The 21,049-nt window shown below is 44.6% G+C and overlaps 1 protein-coding gene across 4 annotated transcripts in view; it reads left to right on the top strand.

The window, feature by feature from the left end:
- The window catches only part of SPEN (spen family transcriptional repressor), a 66,089-nt gene that overhangs the window by 40,301 nt on the left and 4,739 nt on the right, over window positions 1-21,049 (top strand). For 3 of the 4 annotated variants that reach the window (XM_040533754.1, XM_040533751.1, XM_040533753.1), the window contains 7 exons: window positions 2,160-2,360; window positions 3,224-3,375; window positions 5,716-5,841; window positions 6,424-6,537; window positions 7,715-7,828; window positions 9,521-9,621; window positions 12,728-20,666. In XM_040533754.1, the coding sequence (XP_040389688.1) occupies window positions 2,160-2,360; window positions 3,224-3,375; window positions 5,716-5,841; window positions 6,424-6,537; window positions 7,715-7,828; window positions 9,521-9,621; window positions 12,728-20,666 (8,747 nt within the window). The remainder of the gene's footprint in view (window positions 1-2,159; window positions 2,361-3,223; window positions 3,376-5,715; window positions 5,842-6,423; window positions 6,538-7,714; window positions 7,829-9,520; window positions 9,622-12,727; window positions 20,667-21,049) is intronic. The other variant, XM_040533752.1, reaches the window with a different exon arrangement.

The raw sequence follows: 21,049 nt of genomic DNA, 5'->3' as shown, positions 1-21,049 counted from the left end.
AAAAAAGAGTAGGGGCAGGTTATTGACTGATTAAATAATCTTTTTTTCTGTGTTCTTGGTGTCAAATGTGTCTTTTTAAACTCTTCACTGTTGAACAGGAAAATCAGAATATAGTCTGATGAGCCATCTTTTATGAAACTTGGTTCAGGGTTATTGCTGCCATAGTAATGTAATATAATTAGGTGAGGTACAAAAAGCATTAAGTTATGAATGATGCTACGTTTAAGAGATTTCATTGTTACTCTGCTAGAGGTGGAAATGCCGGGGATTTATGCATGTTTTAGGACTCTTCACTGAGTTTAATTTCTGAGCCTCTTGGACAGAGGAGCATACCTGCTGGCTTTTACAGCTTTTGCCAGAAATTTAACTTCTTGCATCCATGAAAGCAAACGTAGAGGCACTGGTTAGGGATAAAGCTACCCAGTGCGTTCCCCTTTGTTTCTCCCAGTGTCACCAAGCTTAAGCTACTGAGGCAGAAATTTTCCACATTTTTTTCTATTTGCTCTTGTATCACCATAGCTTTGTACTGATACAGTTAAGAAAAATACTTTTTTTTTTTTTTTTCTGAATGGTTTCTTTAGGCATTCTGTTGAGAGACAAGCAGCATCCATGCTTTGAACGTTGGAACTGATGTTGGGTTAGAAGGTTGTGCTGTGTATTTTTTCATCTCTGTGGAGAAAAATGCAGTCTAGATTTGGCTACAGGTCTTAAAAACGTTCTGATATCCATTGCTAGGTGATGTGGAGAAGGGAGGATGGAAGGAAATTTATGCAAATAGAGATGCAACAAAGGCTGGACAGGAATGGGCAGAAAGATCAGCCTGCGAGGAAAGAGCCCAGGAGAAAGTTTAGGGCAGCTTTGATCAGGCTCCTAACACATAGATGTCACAAGGTGATAGCACATAGGTTCATCCCCCAGAGCCCTGCCTCACTTAGAGCAGAAGATGGATGCTGCCCTGGGAAGGAGTGGCGAGCGACGAGAGAAGGTCTCCTGCATCCCGAAGCCCTCGTGGAGGAGCGAGGAGGCGTGCGCTACGTTGGGCAGGGGTGGCAGGGCTGTGCCTTCGACGAGGCAGCTGCGTGCTGCCTCCGAGGACGGGCTTCTCTCGGCTTCTGCCTCAGTTCTCGTGCAGTAGTGGGAAAATTGCTTAATTAGTGACCATCTGTGAGAAACCCCACGCGTCCCCAGCACTACAGCTACTGGAGCTGGTGCTTCAAAACACTGCTGTGGATTTCCCGGGGGAAAACCTGAAGCATCTCGGATGTGTCACTTGGAACTGGTGGGAGGTTCTGACCATCGCTTCTCACCATGCCTCAGTTTCTTTTTTGCATCATGTGAGAACTTCAGGGTTTTCTATTGCAGTGTTGAGCACTGAACAGTGCGTGGTAAATAATGTAGGAGACCGCTCACTGAGGAGTGTGGAGCTCTTCGCTCCCTGCACTGAACAAGGGAGAGATTCCATAGAAAAAAAAGAGCATGGGGTCATTTGGAAAACAGTTGTAGCATAATTCACGTATACACAGGCTCTGGCTGAATCAAAATAGCATATCTTAACTTTGTGAGCAGCACACCTTGCAGCGTTAATATTCTTTCTATAGATTTTTTTGCTGTAGTTCCTTGAAGTGACATGAGGTACATGCCCCACAGATACTAGGCAGATTGTGTGAACGTTGTCAAGGTGTTGCAGAATCACATGAATCTGCCTAGTTAACCTTCTGAATTGACTGAACCGAATGCTGTATAACTTGGGTCTCCATTCCAGATGCCTCATCCTGCCTCTGAGAACTGTTCTACGCAGTATCTGTGTGTTTGGTGTATGCTTTTGGTGGTGGGCTTATTAAGGAAATAACACTGTTTACTTTTTCATTTTGAAGTGGATTTCTCCTAGAAGTGGTAACTGTATGCCTATCGGCTTCAGTGATGTAAAATCCTGCACGGACGGTTTTCTGGATTTTAAAATCAAGGCAAAGAGAAGGATCAGCTTTTGACACAGGCAAAATTAACATTCAAAAATAAAAAGGCACTTCTGTGGACACTGAAAAACTAGGAGAAGTCATATTTCATAAAGAATAGCAGATTTCTTCATGTATTTTCTGGTGCTATTAAGTTGTTAAAAAACCACGTGTTTTTATAGTACTAATGTTTGCTTGTTGGTTTAGATACAAGCCTTAAAGATGGACTTTTCCATGAATTCAAGAAGTATGGAAAGGTGACGTCGGTGCAGATTCATGGGGCCTCTGAGGAGAGGTATGGACTGGTGTTCTTCCGACAGCAGGAGGACCAGGAAAAAGCACTAAATGCCTCAAAAGGAAAACTCTTCTTTGGCATGCAGATTGAAGTAACAGCCTGGATAGGACCAGGTAAGGCCCCGTGCCCTTCTTGCACTTCCACTGGATGCATGACCGCTCCAGGCATAGTCACTGCTGTTGCAAAGAGGCAGCATAGATGTAAGAAATGTTAAAATTGCCTTCCTGCAGAAACATAATTTCAAGAAACTGGGAAATACTCCAGAATAAATTCCAGAGCAAGGAGAGTGGATGCTCTTAGGTTAAATGGGGAGAGAATTCCAGTCTTAAACCTCAGAGAAGGAAGCCTGCCATCCTGTTAAACAGTGGGATCTGCTGGCTGCTGGAAGAAACAATCAAATCTTCCATATCTCTGTGGAGTGGAAACCAGTAGGTGACGTAAGCATAGCACTGAGTCCCCACAGCCTTCTTTTTTCTGCTTTTGATTAAAACAGCTAATGATGGCTGAATTTATGAGGCTTAGGCAGTGTAGTGCGAATGACCAACCAGTGTAAGCTGTAGCATTGAGCACACGGTTTTCACTCTGTACTTCAATTGTTTGTTTAAAAATTGATTTGTGAAAATAACCTTTTTCCATTTGCTGTTCCCCAAGTACAGTGCAGCCTTATTTGAATTCTTGACAGGCATTGATAAGTGTGAAAGGAATAACTTTCTAGAGAAGCAGATGCAGAAGGCAGCTACTTTTCATCTAAAGGTGCTCAGTGCTTGTCCAGTGGTATGATGTAGACCTTTCAAACTCCACATAAATAACACAGTTCAGAAGTATAGTACTACATTATTTTTGTCAAAGACATTGGTTAGTCTCATTCAGATCGTATCTGCTTGTCAGGAAGTAGACTTGAACAAACAAATCAACGTGAAAAAACCCACATGAAAAACACCCCAGTGCATTAAAAATTTCTCTCTTTTGCTTCTAGAAACAGAAAGCGAGAATGAATTTCGTCCTTTGGATGAAAGGATAGATGAGTTTCACCCAAAAGCAACAAGAACTCTCTTCATTGGCAACCTGGAGAAAACAACAACCTATCATGACCTTCGCAACATCTTTCAGCGCTTTGGTGGCATAGTGGTATGTGAATTCTTTTTCTTTCTTTTTTTCTTTTTTTTTCTTTTTACTATGTAGGGTATTATTGCACATTCTTTCTGTACAGACCTGTAAAATGCTACGAGTGGTGGTAAATCATGATGTTGATGACAGATAATTCAGTCCTTTTATAATAATCTGAGTCATTCGTCTTGCTAGAATGTACCTGAAAGCTTTTCTTTGCATTTTGAGTGAAATCTTAGTGCAAGTGTATTGAGGAAATAACTTAGCAATAGAAACAGTCTTGGGAGCGTTTGTAAGAGACAAATCTTTCTGCTAGCTCAGAGGGTTTGCAAAAAAGCATAGCTGGGTAGTTTGGATATAAATATGCCTAGAATTACTTTCACATTTAATCAGTAGGGCTCTGCGAAGTCTGCATTTCCTGTTGATTTCTGAAACAAAGGGTTTAGTTGCTGCATGTGGCAGTAGCCATCAGCTATGACAGTCTGTTCGCTGACAATAGGGCAGAAGAGGCACTGAGCAGATGGATCAGTGATGACACATGCGGGATTTGGGTTTTCAGCTGAGCAGGCTGATCTGCGTGAGATAGAGCAGCAATCTTTCGCCTCTCCTCTCCTCACGCCACTTTCTATCAAGTCATATCAATATTGCATTTAAGAGAGATTTTCCAGAAAAGTAAAGTAATTATCTTCAGTGAGTATAATTAATTGAACTTGAGCTTCTGCAGTAATAATTTTTCTGTATACTCACTGTACCCTTCTGGTGGCTGTGGCTGCCTTATTTTGTTCTGCACTTAAATGTTGTTGTCACTGTTGAGGTATCTGTAAAAAGAGGGGAGGCATGCTTCCATGTATGATGTGGGCAAACAAAGAATTTAGATTTTGTTATGTCTGGCAGCAATTGTGCATCCTGCCTTTGCTGTAATCTTGACATCAGCACTGATTTATGAATTCACAGTGTCTGTGGCTTAAACCCTTTTCTAATGTTATACCAGCTGAGCTGTCCTGATAAAGATGCTTATCAGTAGTAGTGCACTGTCTCTTAAATTGGTTTTTCTGTGAAATAGTGCTGTATTGTCAACATTATTAATCGGCCAGAATTCAGCAGCAGTGCTGCCCTGCAGAATTTCCATGAAAACTTACAAGCTCAGGTGCAAAAGGGACTAGCTTTATAACCTTTCCAGTGGATAGTGAGCAAAGTAATGGTGTTTTATTTGCCTGTCAGAAGAAATTGCTTGCCTAGGGTGAGTGGTCAGGTATGATTTGCCACAGTTGCAATAGTGCTACTTCAGACACTTGGAAATGTAGTCCTCCATTAGTATTCCATTTAAATCATTAGGCCAGGGCTATTGAATTCTAGCAGTTGTGTAAATCTCCCTGTTTACTTCTCTTTTCCCAGCTAAAGAGTTCTTGGGAGAGACCTTATCAAACCGCTGCCTTGTCCCTAAATTTATTAACCATGAAATTAGTCTGTCCTGAATGTTGGAATGTTTGCACTTAAATTCGTGTGGTAGCATTGGCATGTAGCTCACAAAGGAAGCTTGTGCTATTTAAAAAAATAAAATGAAACACTTTACCTTCTATTTTCAGCTCAGAATGAATCATAACATCATGAGCGTGTTCAGAGGCTTTCGGTACATTTGCCAGTACTAGTGCTGAGCTTGAATGTTAACCAAATGTCAACTCCAGGCTTGCTGTTTTCCAAAAATCACTTAAAAGGAGCCTTTATTAGGCTTCCACAGCTTTCTTGTGACTGCACCTACTTTTGAATGGGCCCGTGGTGCCTTAGGATCCTTCAGTGATTTCACAGTGATCAGAATTTGGGCTCTATTTTGCCTTTGCCACATCAGGGCCAGGTCAGTTCAAGAGATGTGTCCAGCATCACTTTCTGCTTCTAGGAACAGGATGCATGGAGTTTATTTGGAAAAAAGGCCCTGCTTGGCTCTTGGATCAGAAATGAGGATTGGAGCAGGTTGTTATTTTTCCTCTTGAGCTTTTACAAGCAAAAATTAATATGTGTTTCTTTGATTCTGTGTTGTCTCTTCTTGACATATTATCAAACCAAAGCTACTGTTTGTTGATCAGGTCAGGCTTACTTCTGCAGGGTTGAATTTTAAGTCTGCATTATGAAGAGCTTTCCCTGCATCAGTAAGGATTTGGTTTTACCACTGAATGAGATACAACAGAGCAGCAAAGTTTTTTAACAGTCTACTAATGTTTAAATCCTCTCTGTGAAAGAAACATTAATTAAACAGAGAGCATTGTGCCATGTGAGTCTCAGAAAAAAAAGTCATTTAGATTCAGTTTACATTGTTGAATCTTCTTTTTCGCCTGTTGCTGACTGTCGATTGCTTTTTTTCCCCAGGATATTGACATTAAGAAAGTGAATGGTGTTCCTCAGTATGCATTCCTGCAGTACTGTGATATTGCAAGTGTGTGTAAAGCAATTAAGAAGATGGATGGGGAATATCTCGGAAATAACCGGCTCAAGGTAAAGAAACCCTCCCACGGACCGTATCCTTCTCCCTGTTACTTTTGTTTGCGGCATCAGAAGATATTTTGCATCAGCTTAGGCTATGGAAGTGAGATTTTTTTTAATGCATAGGTCAGATTACAGTGTGATGTTTTCAACCACCACCAGATTTGGGATTAATCAGCACTGTTGTTGGCTGTCTCAGCAAGGAGGCCCAGATTGAGCAGATTTGGAGACTGACATTCTCTGGCTTGCAGAGGTACTCGTACTCCTTGAAGGCAGTGCTGGGAAGCTGTACCACTACTGACGATGAACAGAGGCTGTCAGTCCCCAGAGCTGTCAACCTGTCACCTTCCAGAAGCATTCAAATTGTACAAGAAACAAATGTTGTCAAACATTGTATTTGTTTAAGCATGCAGAATTATTTTCATTAATTGCTATTTGATTTTTGTCTTGCTTGCACCTGCGCGAGACGCTAATTTTAGAAAACCCATACAGATGACTAGCTTTCTTCAAATAACTCTTAATTAGGCATGCTCTGTTCAGTTAGTTTAACACTTGTGAATTGTACTGATGGAAGTTTTGCCCTTTTGTGTTCAGCTGGGTTTTGGAAAGAGCATGCCTACAAACTGCGTGTGGTTAGATGGGCTTTCTACAAACGTTACGGATCAGTATTTAACTCGACATTTCTGCCGATACGGGCCTGTGGTAAAGGTAGGTGGGAGGCTTTGGTGTCTGGTTTGAAGTTGTTACTGTCTTCCTTTCTTCACATCCTGTCCTTTCAACCCCGACTGTCCAGGGCTTTATGGCTCAGATAGAGAAATTTTCTCTGGGGTGTAATTTGGCCTACAGGGATCTCTAGCTTTGCATCCTGTCGATCTGATACGTAGAGCAGTCTCTGCTGGTGTTTGGAGTGAGCCGAGATAACGAGTAGTGGAACCCACTTGTTGCTCTTGTGCAGTACAGTCTCTCCCCAACAAAATTTATCTAGAATGCTAACCACTGTAGGAACAGCAACCTAATTACCTAGTTATACTCATGCATGCTAATTACATAATTAGACACGACTATATTTTTTCATTAAACCAAAAAGCAACTTCTTAAAAGCAGTTAGGGTACTCACACTAACACAGGTATGTGAAAGAAAAGAGAAAGTCAACGACCATGCAACATACCCGTATTACACAGCGGGGGCACGTTCCCTGCGTGCGGCCAAGCCCCGCCGCGAGCAGGCATCAGAGATTTGTGCGCATGCTTCGACTTAAGCATGTGAGTTGTCCCGTGCGTTTCTGTCGGACAGTGATGTGCTTAAAGTGGGGCAATGTGTGCAAATCTTCGCAGGATCAGGGTCTTGCCTCCTTAAGAATTTGTGTGGGTTTGTGTTGCAGCTTTGACATTCTTTATTGTAGCTGTTGTTGCTTGAATAATAAGTCTGTGTTGCTAAAGGAAGCTAATATTTGGAAATTGGGCGTTTAGCAACTGAGTGGTACTGCAGACTGTGATAACAAAAACTGTTTCCATTTTGTGATTAAATGTTCCCTTTACCTTTTTTCCCCCCTAAAACATATTGGAAAATTTTTCAAAAAATAAAAGTAAACAAAGCAAAACTACAAAACTCAGTCACCAGAGAAAAAAATAAAAGTAAAATACAGAAAAACAAAATAAAGGCATAATATACCTCAAGCCACAATATCCACAATTCAAAGCAGTCCCGTGTCCTTTATTGTCTCTTCATAACAATATGCCTCATCAGAAAAGAATGGAAATTTACCTTGCTAAAAATTATTTTCTTACTGGTATCCTCATGACTTAGGATTTTGTTGGGACTGACATTAAGTCCTGTGGATGAGGCTCTTATTTGGTTTTTGTTTTGTTTTTTTGTTTTTTACAGGTGGTGTTTGACCGCTTAAAAGGCATGGCCCTGGTTCTCTACAATGAGATTGAATATGCACAAGCAGCTGTAAAAGAGACCAAGGGGAGGAAAATCGGTGGGAATAAAATTAAGGTGTGCAGAATGACCTCCAAAACAAAAAGAAACAAATTGTATTTAGGCATTACCCCTTAAACGCTGGCATTTGCAGACTGCCAGTCAAAAGGAATATTTAGTGGGACAAGTATGTCCCAGATATCTAAGGCTTAAACGATTTTTATACTCGGCTTATCAAGATGTTAGGGTATCTTGAACTGTTACCTACAAAGCCTCTTCCAGTATTCTGCCGTTTGTTTTGCTGAACTTGTCTCTCTAAGCTCCTGAGTGTTGGTGTCCGTGTTACTGCCTCGTTCACCCGAATCCAAGGCAAGCTCTGTCCGTTTTTATGTTGAAGAGTGAAACCCGAGGGCTCAAGCTGGCCACAGCCATGAGGCGACAGCTTGCTGCCTGTCAGCTGCTGGTGCCCATGGTGGCCTCGTCCTCACGGTGGCTTCATCCTCGCAGCGGCATGGGCACGGCTGCCCAAACATGCGGCCTGCTCTAGTGGTGGCAGCTCCTGGCTCATCACACAGGGGAAAACATGCACTGCTCTAAAAAATGGATGGAAAGTAGTGTTTCCTGGAGCAACACTAAGCATTGACAGGGTCCTCTTGGATTTGGGTGAATGTGGTAAAACCTGTTACAAGTGTCCCATCAGTTCTGCTAAGTGGGGACGTGAGGTGTCAGCCAGCCCTTTGAATCATCTTCTTCTCCTCCTTTCTTCTCTCCTGAAGAGTGGGTAATGATTTCAAGCGTAATCTCTCATCTGGTGCATTAACCTAGCAACTTCACACCCTTTGGGGTTAGGAGTTGGATATACTATAGTTTCTAAGTGTGGTGGTTGAATATAAGTAGCCTTCATAGGGGATAAAATATGTGGCCATTAAAGAAATTCATATTCTGTGTTCGTGGGTCTTGCTACTTAGCAACTTTGGAATAAGCAACACCCTTAATGTGTATATGTCTGTTCTCCATTGCTATGGTTTGATGAACGTCTAGGCTGATTAAAAAAAAAAAACAAACACAAAATCAAAACAACAAAAAGCCCCTAGAACGTTAAAAAAAATTGCATTATGTGAAATACACTACCTTAAATCCATTTTAATCCTTCATTTTTGGCACCAGCTATGCCATTAGCTTCTTAATGTTGTCACACTTGGCTAGAAAACAGCCAATCTTCAAGCAGCTAGAATAGGGAGCTGCAATTCAGGATGCTTGGTTCCTTTCCCATCCCTGCTGTTGCCTTGGTATATAACCCCAGGCAAATAATGTGCAGTCTGAAATGGATTAATAATACTGACCTGCCGATAGCACCGTGCTGAGATATAAGGGACTTTGGAACTTTAAATGGAGTTGCAGCATTAAAAGCATCAATGCCATGATAATAGTGTGTATTTTTCCTGCTGGCTTACTTGAACAGAAGCTTTTCATGTGCTTCTGGTCTTGCAGCTAAAACAACATACTCCAGCAAGGAGGTAATTATATAGAGATCCACACGGCTACACTGAGTTAAGAGGGAAAGGTCTTTTTTTCCTGGGGATGCATAGGGCCAGCCCTGAGAACTGTTTGGCCTTTTTTCGTTAAATAGTATCATTAAATCAGTTTCGTTAAAGAGTATCATCCCCATTTTCAGTTCTGCTCCTGTGTTCAGATTCCGCAACAGATGGTGAAATGATGTTAAAATGGGTTGCTTCTCTCACTGAACGTGATTTACCTTTTATTTTTCAGGTGGATTTTGCAAATCGAGAAAGTCAGTTGGCATTTTATCATTCCATGGAGAAAACGGGTCAAGATATCAGAGACTTCTATGAAATGCTGGCAGAAAGAAGGCATGTGTCTAATACTTTTATTGCAGTCTCTTACTTTTCCAGCATTGCACAATTAAACTTTTTTTTCAGGCTATAATCATTAAACAAACATTTGGTTTTGTTCCTATCAGCTTCACCCTTCTTTTTAATATTTTATTTAAAATATTCTATTTGTGTGTTTTACCTTCTCAACTTTTTTTTTTTTTTTTTTTTTAACTTGGTTGGCCAGGCTTGAGCTGCACATGATAAAGGCAGGCAGGAAATCACACATCTGAAGTGCAGTTGGTAACTAAAATTTGTATTTAGGTGGAGTTTTCAGCCATCTGCATGATGTATGTTTAGTATTTAGGTTACGGTGATGGGTCATCAGGACACAGCTGTGAGTCATTCATCATTTGCTAAGAATGCAAAGAATAGTTTATCTGTAATGCCTTAACCCATACCCTCAGGAGTAATGTGTATATTATCAGGTTATGTATATAGTCTGATAAGCTACTGCTGCTCATCTCTTAAGCAGAGTAAAATTTAGTCTTCCACGTACTCCCTTCAAGAGGTTAGTTTGTTAACTTGATAAACAATAAAATACAATTGAGGGTGCTTTTTTTTTTTGACATGAAAAATGTATTCTGTGTTGATGTCCTTCTGCAGCATCTGTCACGTTGGTGTCTGGCCATTTTTTGTAGGCTGCAAAGGCTTGTGTTCCCCCTGAATGGTCACTTATGCCTGCAGACCCTGGCTGAAAGCAGCCAGCACAGAAGCACTCTGCATTTTGTTCTTTTTTCCCTCCAGTGACTGAATAGAACATCAGTGTTTTTATTACTAGTGACGGTGGTGAAGGCTGAAAAGCAAAACATTTTCTTTTTGTGGGGCTGCATTTTTATTACCTTCAGAGGCTGGCTTAATTGTTAGGGTTCTGTTTCACCTACGAATAAGCCCAGTGTGACACTGATTGTACCTGTGTGCTAGATAAATTTAATGTTTTTTTATAGCAAAATAGATTGAACTAACATACATGCAAAATTGCCAGATTTAAAAGTGAAGAGGGTTTAGAAATTGGCAATCAGGATTTGCATAATGGAAATAAATGTGTGCATTCCCCAGTTTTTGCCAGATGTTGTGATGTGCCAGCAAGCAGTCAGCAGTAATTTCCTCTGAACAACACCAAATTGAGAAAAGAGTAGTGCATTTTCAGATGTCTTTTAATGCACAGAAGTCAGCTGGGCTTGTCTTTGCTGTGAAATAATTCTGAGTTGTACACTTTCTGGAACAACTTGATACTTGGGTACATGCTAGTCTTGTTTTTCCTTTTCTGTCATTATGTTCACATAGTCATTTCTAGACACTTAGGAGTAATGAATCACGGAGTGATTGAGCGAGCTCTGCAGTGTGTCTTGTCATTCTGCAACTTCCAGTCTTCCAAGCTCCTTCTGGCAGTTCATGGTCCATAGCAATGATGCTAAGAACTGCACTAACCAGGTTCTCTTAAGTTGTGGTTGTACCCAGTCTAAGTAGGACCCAAAGAAAAATAATTGTTGCTTTAACTTCAGAGAATGCATTGATGATTACATTATAGAATAATATCCCCAGGTTAATACAGCACTAATCTCAGATCTTCCCAAAACCAGAGTACTGTGTGTGCCTTCAGAAAATCTGGAAGTGTTCTTTTCCACAGCCACTACAAAACCCAGATCATGTAGTGTGTCACACTGAATAGACCGATGTGAACTTGAGGATATCCAGTTCTCCACAGTCCGTGGGCTGTGAGAATATAAATGGGATTTCTTGAGTGGGAGGCTGGAGGCTGGAATGTCTTTGGAATATCTTTGTGTGAGGTTGAGTTTTGTAATATCACAACTGTTCAAAGCTGCCTGTTACTCAACAGCCCTGAAGAAGCGATGACTTCAGGGGCAGAGTGCAGGTGGAGCGATGTGAGGTGCAGAAGGGCCATTTATTGTATGAGCCTCTTAATAGTTCATAAATTATTCAGATGTGGAGGAGACTGCTTGGACGTGTGGAGTAGCCAGTCTCTCGTTTGTTTCTGTCAGCAAATTGTTACTAAATACAAATGGTGCATTTTGAATCTGTTTTTGTATTTGTTGATTAAAATGAAAAGTTAACAAACATGGCAACTCCTTTTTCATATCCATCTACCGACAGCTGCCTTTCACAACATCCTACTTTGCTTGCAGAATGTTTTTTTTTTGTCTTTGGTGGGTGTTAAGCCCTGTATTTCTTTGTGTATTATTGTTTTGTTGTACATTTCTTACAATGTGGAAGCTACCAGCTTTCAGCATAAAACATAAACTATGAAGCTAAATTAGGGTATGTGAAATAGAGCATGTAAAATGCGCTGTAATGGTGGAGAATGGGAATACCAGCTCTGTGCCTCCCGTGTATACTACCCCTTATGCCAAAGAGTCATGTTCAGTGTTAGAAATGGCTTATTTTTGCAGTTCGGGGGTATCAAGATTTTTTTTGGGGTATCAAGTTGCTTGATAAATTTTGCTAAGTGCTTCCTAAGAATTCACCTGCTCTCACGAACAGGCTGATTTTTTTGTTGACTTGGTCTGTAAATAGGCAATGTCAGCATATCACATGCAGTAAAGGAGTTAATTTTGGAATTAAAAGATCACTTAAAGAGTTTAGGATTTTTAAAGAAATCTTATTACCACTTCACTGCTTAGCCACGGAGAGGTTCCAACTCTGAATTTTGACTTGACTCGTGTTTTCAGAGGTAGGTAGAGACTGTCTCCGCTTCTTGAGGTAGGGTGTTCTCCACCATGACAGGCTGTGTGTTTGCACAGGTGCTGTGCAGGTTTTACCTTAATTTAATGCAGCATTTGAATTTGGCAAAAATGAAGCAGTAAGGCTGACGAAAAGATACTTGGCAAAGCTGTCATTAAATGACCAATTAAGGGCATACAGTGTTTGAAGCTAACAAAGCATTTAATCCACTGTGCGCTGATTCATTGTTGTTAAATCTCTCTATGCAGCTGTATACAGTTGCCTTGATACACATATACAGAAATTATTGTAAAATTATCCCCCTGCTTGGCATAGAAGGCAGTACTGCAGTACGTTGGTTGAGAGGGAAAACTAATCACCCTGTTGTTTTTATTTTTGGCAGAGATGAAAGAAGAGGATCTTATGAATATGCCCCTGATCGTACTTACTATGAGACTGTTAGGACTCCTGGGACATATCCTGAAGATCCTCGACGAGAATATCCAGCTCGAGGCAGAGAATTTTATGCAGAATGGGATCCCTACCAAGGAGACTACTACGACCCACGATACTACGATGACCCACGCGAGTACAGGGATTACAGGGGCGATCCATATGAGCAGGACATAAGGGAGTACAGTTACAGGCAACGGGAGAGGGAGAGGGAGAGGGAACGGTTTGAATCCGATCGCGACAGAGATCACGAGAGGAGACCAATTGAACGTAGCCAGAGTCCAACGCACTCCAGGCGTCCACAGAGTCCTGGAGCATCTCCCTCACAATCAGAAAGGCTGCAGAGCGATTCAGAGAGGAGGATCTACAGCAGATCATCAGATCGCAGTGGAAGCTGCAGCTCTCTGTCTCCTCCACGATACGACAAGCTTGACAAAGCCCGCGTAGAACGCTACGCAAAAAACGAAAAAACAGAGAAGGAGCGAGCTTTCGACCAGGAGAGAGTTGACAAAGACAAACGCTTGGTGAGAAAGGAAAAGCCAGAAAAACTAGAAAAGGAGAAAACTGATAAGCAAAAACGAAAAGCAAAACTCCATTCTCCCAGCTCTCAGTCTTCTGAAACAGATCAAGAGAACGAGAGAGAGCCCAGCCCTGAAAAATTAAAGGGTAATAGTAAACAAAGTAAAGAGAGAGGTGACAAAGAAGGGACAGCTAAAAACCGCCTAGAACTAATGCCCTGTGTTGTGTTGACCCGAGTAAAAGAAAAGGAAGGGAAAGTTATTGATCAGCCTGCTTTGGAGAAACTGAGAACAAAGCTTGACAACGACACTATGAAGTCCCCACTTCTTGAGCAAAAAACACAGACATCTCAAGCTGAGCAAACAAAGTCTGATCAGTCTAAACTGGAACCTGTAAGAACCAAGGTACAAAAAGAGAAAGCCCTTGCCAGTCATGTAGAAGTGGTTGATAAGGAGGGAAAACTGAAACCCAAAAAGCACTTGAAGACAGATCAACCTTCCGAGGGGGCAAATGCAGTGGATTTAGACAAGCTGGAGGCTCGTAAAAGGCGTTTTGCCGATGCAAATCTGAAGCCTGACAGGCAAAAACTGGAAGCGAAAAGAAGCAGCCAAGATGAGGAGGATACACGCATGGCTTTGAAAAAGCAACTTGATACAACAGCTTCATCTAGAGAAGCGACAATGTTAAGGGAAGGAGAATTAGAGAGAAAACCCCCAAGGAAGGAGATGCTTAAAAGGGAATCTAAAAAAATGAAACTGGAAAGACTTATTCCTGTTACTAGTCCCAAAGAAATTCAGGAGACTCTTAATGTTGGTGGGATTGGCATGCGTCCCACTCTAGATCTGCAGGCGAGGCTGATTGAGGCAGCTGATGAGCCAGTAGAAGTTCAAGAACTCCCTTCTAAAAAATTGAATCCGGTAAAACCCCAGCATAAACAAGCACAGCTACTAGATGAACAAGGAACAGAGAGAGAGGATGCAAGGAAGAATTACGCTGGTCTTCCTGAAGACACACCTGACCATAAGCTTGGCCAAGAGAAACCTCAGTCAACTGATACAGAGGAGAAAATTGGCATTGACATTGACCACACACAAAGTTACAGGAAACAAATGGAGCAAAGTCGCAGGTTAAAACAGCAGCTGGAAATGGAGATAGCAAAATCTGAGAAGTTCGGCAGTCCAAAGAAAGATGTAGATGAGTATGAAAGACGGAGCTTGGTCCATGAGGTGGGAAAACCTCCGCAAGATGTCACCGATGACTCTCCACCAAGTAAAAGGAAAAAGACTGACCAATTTGACTTTGAGATTAGCACTAAAAGAGAAAGAAACTACAGAAGTTCTCGTCAGGTGAGTGAAGACTCTGAGAGGACATCTTGTTCACCTAGCATCAGACAATTCCCTTTCCACGAAGATGACGACACACTAGATTCTCCGAGGCTAATGCCATTAAAGGAAACCAAAGAGTCACCTAAAATAGAAGAAAAGGGTCTTTCATACTCCAATATGACTGTGAGGGAGGATTCTCTGAAATTTAATCCTTATGATTCCAGCAGGAGGGAGCAGATGGCAGAAATGGCTAAAATAAAACTATCTGTCCTGAGTTCTGAAGATGACTCAAGTAGATGGGAAACACAAGTGAAACAGGAACCTGGTAGAGTTGATATTAGCTTTCCAAGCAGCATTGTCAAAAGAGATAGCATACGCAAGCGGTCTGTACGAGACCTGGAACCAGGTGAGGTGCCTTCAGATTCAGACGATGACAGTGAAAACAAGCCCCATTCTCCAAAAGCCTCGTCTTTGTTAGAGAGTTCTAGATTATCTTTTTTATTAAGGGACAGAGAAGAGAAGTTCCGTGAAAGAGAGGAAAGACTGTCAAGTTCTCTAGAAAGAAACAAATTTTACTCTTTCGCATTGGACAAGACAATCACACCGGACACAAAGGCCTTGCTTGAAAGAGCTAAATCACTCTCTTCCTCCAGAGAAGAAAACTGGTCCTTTCTAGATTGGGATTCAAGATTTGCTAGTTTTAGAAATAATAAAGACAAAGAGAAAGTCGACTCTGCTCCGAGACCTATTCCATCTTGGTATATGAAAAAGAAAAAAATCAGGACTGATTCAGAAGGTGGAAAACTGGATGATAAGAAAGAAGACCATAAAGAAGAAGAACAAGAGAGACAGGAACTGTTTGCTTCTCGTTTTTTGCATAGTTCAATCTTTGAACAGGATTCTAAGCGCCTGCAGCATTTAGAGAGAAAAGACGATGATCTTGACTTCATTTCTGGTAGATTGTATGGGAGACAATCTTCCTCCGATGGGACTAACAGTGCAGCTGATTTGGTGCAAGAACCAGTCGTTCTTTTCCACAGTAGATTTATTGAACTAACACGAATGCAGCAAAAAGAAAAGGAGAAAGACCAGAAACCCAAAGAAGTGGAAAAACAGGAAGATAAAGAGAATCGGCCCAAAACACCAGAAACGGTTCCTGATAGTAAAGAACCAGAACATAAAACTTCCTCAGTGGTTGGTCCTTCCTCAGTCGCTGCCTTACCGCAGGATCCAGCACCAGTTGCTTCTGAGAAGGTAGCAAATGAAAAAATAGTAGTGGAAACAGCTTCTGTAAAAGAAGAAAAACCATCTGAGCCTGCTTCTACAGCAGAAGAACAAAAACCTTTTCCTGAGCTTGCTGCTCCTGTCAAAATTGAACCACCTGAGCAAACTGAACCTCCGCCAGTCATCGAAGCTAGTAAAGAAGTTGTTCCTACAACTCTGGCACCGGAGGAAGATGCTGTAGCAACAGAGCATCCTTCATACTTGGATACCAAGCCTCCTACTCCTGGAGCTTCGTTTTCTCCAGGAGACATCAGTGTAGATCCAGAACCTGAAGTTGCCCAGTCGGTTCCACCTCCACCTAAGCTAGTTCAGAAGTCTGATGAGGCTGCTGAACCTAAGGAAGAAAATCCTCTGCCTTCTGCCAATGCTGATGCTAGCGTGAGTCAAAAGGTGGAGGCAGCTGTTGAGGTGCTGCCTCCCGTTTCTGACAATGATATGGAAGTTGAACCTCCAGTTGTTGTAAAAGATAAAAAGTCTTACAAGAGTAAACGCTCCAAGACTCCTGTGCAGGCAGCCACAGCTAGCATCACAGAAAAGCCCGTCACGAGGAAGAGTGAAAGAATTGACCGTGAAAAACTCAAAAGGTCAAGCTCTCCTCGTGGGGAAACGCAGAAGCTTTCTGAATTGAAAGTGGAAGCAGAGAAAGTTTCAAGGAATGCTGCTAAATCCCCTAGTTCTGCTGCAGAGCCAGAAAACGTGGAGCCAAGCTTGCCCATAGGCCGAACAAGGCGCAGAAATGTACGGTCAGTCTATGCCACCACAGGAGACAATGAAGGCCCATCTCCTGTGAAGGACTCTGTGGAGGTCACTAGATCCACCAGGAAGAGAGGGGAAAAGGAACCACAGGAAACGGTGACAACCGTTCCTACAACCCCAAGAAGAGGAAGACCTCCAAAAACCCGCCGTAAGCCGGAGGAGGACATCTCTCCGATAAAGACAGAACCGGTGCAACAAGAGGTGGAGGAGACTGAAACTAAAGAAGCTGTGGAAGCTCCAAAGCCTGTGGAGGGCTGGAGGTCTCCTAGATCCCAGAAGCTGACACACAGTCACTCATCGGCTGCCACCAGCCAGCAGGGGAAGAAAGGGAAGAACGAACCGAAAGCCGATATCTCGGCTGAATCTGAAGATGCTGCTGAAAGGAGCGGTCAGGAATCGAGTGTTAGTGACAACAGCAATAAAGCAAAAGCAGCTGAGAAAGAACTGACAGCAAGCGAACAGAAACGTGATAGGAAAGAACTGGATGCAGAGAAAAACCAGCTAGAAATCCCCACAGTTGAGATCATTGAGAAGAAGCCAGTGCAAGAAAAGGTTACGAAATCCAAAAGGGGAAGGTATAAAAATACCAAAACTGTTGTAGATAAAGCATCCGTGTGTCTCAAAAATGTAGAAATACGCCTCAACGTTGATGAAGTCAAGGGCGCCTTGCGGCCAGCTGAGGAAGAGGCAGAGCCCGTGGCGGTGTCACCGGCAAAAATCAAAAGCCCCCCAAAAGAGGATATCTTGCCACCCCATTTTGCTAAGAATGAGGTAGAAGATTCATTCCAAGAAACAGAAAAAGAGGTGATGCGGGAGCCAAAGCAATCCCCTGAAGCTGCCCAATTAGCAAAACAGATTGAGCTCGAGCAGGCTGTGGAGAATATTGCAAAACTCACCGAAACTCCTCCGTCAATTACTGCCTACAAAGAGCCGACGGCAGACGTGTCTGAAGTTCGTCAGGAGGAGGAAGGAGATAAACCCGCCCATCAGGCTAGTGAAACGGAGCTGGCAGCAGCTATCGGCTCCATCATCAATGATATTTCTGGGGAGACGGAAAGCTTTCCTGCACCCCCCACCTATCCCGCTGAATCAGAAGCAGAAATCCCGGCTGAGCCACTGGTATTACCATCACCTCGGGAGGAAATGGAGCCTGAGACCGATCAGGCAGTGAACAACATCCTAGAAACAGAAGCTGCTGTTGAGCCCCCGGTGCAGCCGGTTCCCGGCTCTGCCCCGCTGGTGGTGGAGACGGAGAGCAAGGACACAGAAGTCAGCTTCAGCGAATCGTCAAACTCTGCGCAGGAGGCCGAGACCCTACAGGAGGCTGAAGTCGCTCGGAAGGAAAAGGGCCGTCAGAAAACCACACGGCAGAGACGCAAAAGGAGCACGGGCAGAAAGGGTGATGCCACTGAAGTCAACGCATATGAGCCAGAGAGGGTGCAGAGCAAGTCTCCCCCCGCCAACGAAGTAAAGGCAAAACCTGAAGAAGCCTTGAAGGAGGAAAAGCAACCTAAAGCTGCTGCTCAGGCATCTGTGGAGCCAAACACTTCCGACGCCAGCAAGGCTGCAGCCGTGGATGTTGCCATCACTGTGCCCGAGGCTGTCGCTGAGAGCAGCGCCTCTCCCAAAGCTCCCGCACCGGCTCCTCTGGAGCTGGCTGCCCCCCCAGTCCCTGTTGACGAGGGGAGTCAGAGTGCGTTCAAGATACGGTCGCCCATTGAGAACGCACCCATCACACCGCCAAGCGCCCCAAATGCAGCCGTACCCACCATTCCTTCAGCAGCCGTGGCCAAGCTGCCCACCCCAGTGCCCACTGCTATTGTCCCCCTCCACTCCAGCGCTGCCAAGGTGCCGGAGTGGATTGTAAGGCACGAGGAGCCCCGTGCCCGTTCCACACCACCGCCCGCTCTTCCCCCTGACACAAAGGCCTCGGATATTGATACAAATTCGAGCACTTTGAGAAAGATTCTCATGGAGCCCAAATATGTCTCGGCGACGAGCATAACCTCCACGCATGTGACAACAACGCACACTGAGCCGGTGAGCGCGCCCCGCTTGGAGGAGGCACCTCTCCACCCTGCCGTAGAGGCCATAAAACCAGTTTCGGAGGAGAAGCCAGCAGTTCCTGCCACTAACGCTTTGGACCCGCCGGTGGCTGAAGCACCAGTGTTCAGTGAAAAGGAAAAGATAAGTACTGTGATTGCTCCCAAAGCCACTTCTGTTATAAGCAGAATGCCCCACAGCGTTGACCTAGAGGAGGCTCCGAGGATCACCTTGGTGAAGCAAGCTCCCCAGACCCAGACGTGTCTTGTTAATGCCCCCTCACCAAAATTTAAACAGAGGTCAAGCACAAATGACAACAGTAGGTTTCATCCGGGATCGATGTCTATCATTGAGGATCGGCCTGTAGAGACTGGGTCCAGCCCAGGACTTCGGGTAAACACGTCAGAAGGTGTTGTGCTTCTGAGCTACTCGGGACAGAAGACGGAAGGCCCTCAGCGAATTAGTGCAAAGATCAGTCAGATTCCCCCAGCCAGTGCTGTCGACATAGAGTTTCAGCAGTCTGTATCCAAGTCTCAGATTAAACAGGAGCCTATTACTCCATCTCAGCCGACGCCGAAAGGCTCTCAGACCTCCACGGGTTATGGGACTGTTTCCACCCATTCTTCTTTGGTACTAGGAACGCAGCCTTACAATACATCACCCGTGATCTCCTCTGTCAAACAAGAGCGCGCTACCTTGGAGAAGTCTGACTCGGCCCACCTTTCTGTCCAGCCTCCGGCCTCTCAGCCTGGCAAGGTCCTCACGCAGACTGTAAACACTCCACCTGTGCTGGTTCACAACCAGATGGTCGTGAACAAAAAACTGCCTGATCCGGCTGCTCTGAAAGTGGAGACCAAGAACCTGCAGCCCTCCAACCTGAGTCCTGGAGTCAGTCCTCACCACCCTTCCCTCTCTGGGAAGATGCATTCGGAAGCGAACCACGTCAGCTCGGGACCCAGCACCCCAACCGAGCGGGCTATTTCGCACTTGGGGGTCACCAAACAGGAGCCGCACTCGCCACGTACGAGCGGGCACTCACCGTCACCGTTCCCACGGGCTTGTCATCCTGGCAGCACGTCGTCTCCGGCTTTGTCAAGCAGCACACCGGTCATGCTGGCACCGGGAATCCCTGTGCCTCAGTACATATCCAGCATGCACCCGGAGCAATCCGTCATCATGCCCCCACACAGCGTCACGCAGACTGTATCCCTGGGCCACCTGTCCCAAGGAGAGGTGAGAATGAACACCCCTCCTCTCTCCGGTATTCCTTACGGCATACGCCCAGAAGCGCTCCACTCCCCCAGAGCCGCTCTGCAACCTCAGATAGAAATTAAACCTCAGCGATCCAGCACACCCCAGCCAGCGCCGATAAGAGACATAGTCATGCCCCCTCTGTCTTCTCAGCATCCCCCCGAGGAGGAGATGCACTACCACCACACGACAGTGTGCAGGGGGCCAGCCCCCGTCCAGCCCGACGTGCTGGTGATGCAGCCGGATTACCGCATGCACCCCACGAGCATCAGGTTGGACCAGTACAACGTCCCCCGGGATGTGAGGATGATCATGCACCCCCACATGGCCGCAGTGGGCGAGCACCACTCGGAAACCAGACAATCCCGAACTCCCGAAGGGGCTGTGAAAACGCCCCCTGTCAGCAAGACCCCGCAGCCTGGGAAAGAGACGCCCAAGTCCTCCGAAGGCAAGATGGCCCACTCTCCTCACAGCGAGCCCCGGCTCCTCAGCGTCCCTTCCGGCAGCCAGCTCCCTGGGCTGCCGCTGACGCAGCCGGTGGTGGTACCTCACGGCGTACAGATCATGCACCCCGCGGGCAGCTCCTTTCATGACTACCGGTCTGTGTACGGCGACATGAGGAATTACCACACGGCAGCGCAGCTCGGGCATCCGCAGTTCCCGGGCGCGTCGCCCATCGGGCTGCCTTCCCGGAGCATGACCCCGTCTCAGGTGAGAAATGTGGCTGTTCCTTCTCTTGCTGAAATCACAAACATTGTGAGTTCATGGCAGCCCCAGTGCGTTTCTGCATGATCACAGGAGCTGAGCTGAGCTCTCTGTGTGGGTACAGTCTCCCAGCCCAATTTAAGTTTGTCCCCAAAAGCACTAGAGGACTCATTTTTGTTTTGGAAATAGGGGTTGAAGTAAAGAAACGTGTTTTGTTAACCATTCTAGGACTCAAAAAACCAGGAAGTGTGATGCCTGCCTGGGGGTTTCTAGAGGAAGAGGTCCTGGGGGGAGAACTGTCAGCATCAAGGTGGCGCATGGGTCCGACAAGCTTCCTGGGATGGATGGCATGGTCAGGGCTGCAGAGCAGGGCCAGGGGGATGCGATAA

Source organism: Cygnus olor, chromosome 21 (assembly GCF_009769625.2).
Source record: "Cygnus olor isolate bCygOlo1 chromosome 21, bCygOlo1.pri.v2, whole genome shotgun sequence".
In the NCBI taxonomy this organism is placed as follows: Eukaryota; Metazoa; Chordata; class Aves; order Anseriformes; family Anatidae; genus Cygnus; species Cygnus olor.
The sequence above is the reverse complement of the archived record's forward strand: the minus strand, read 5'-3'. Positions and strand labels throughout refer to the sequence as shown.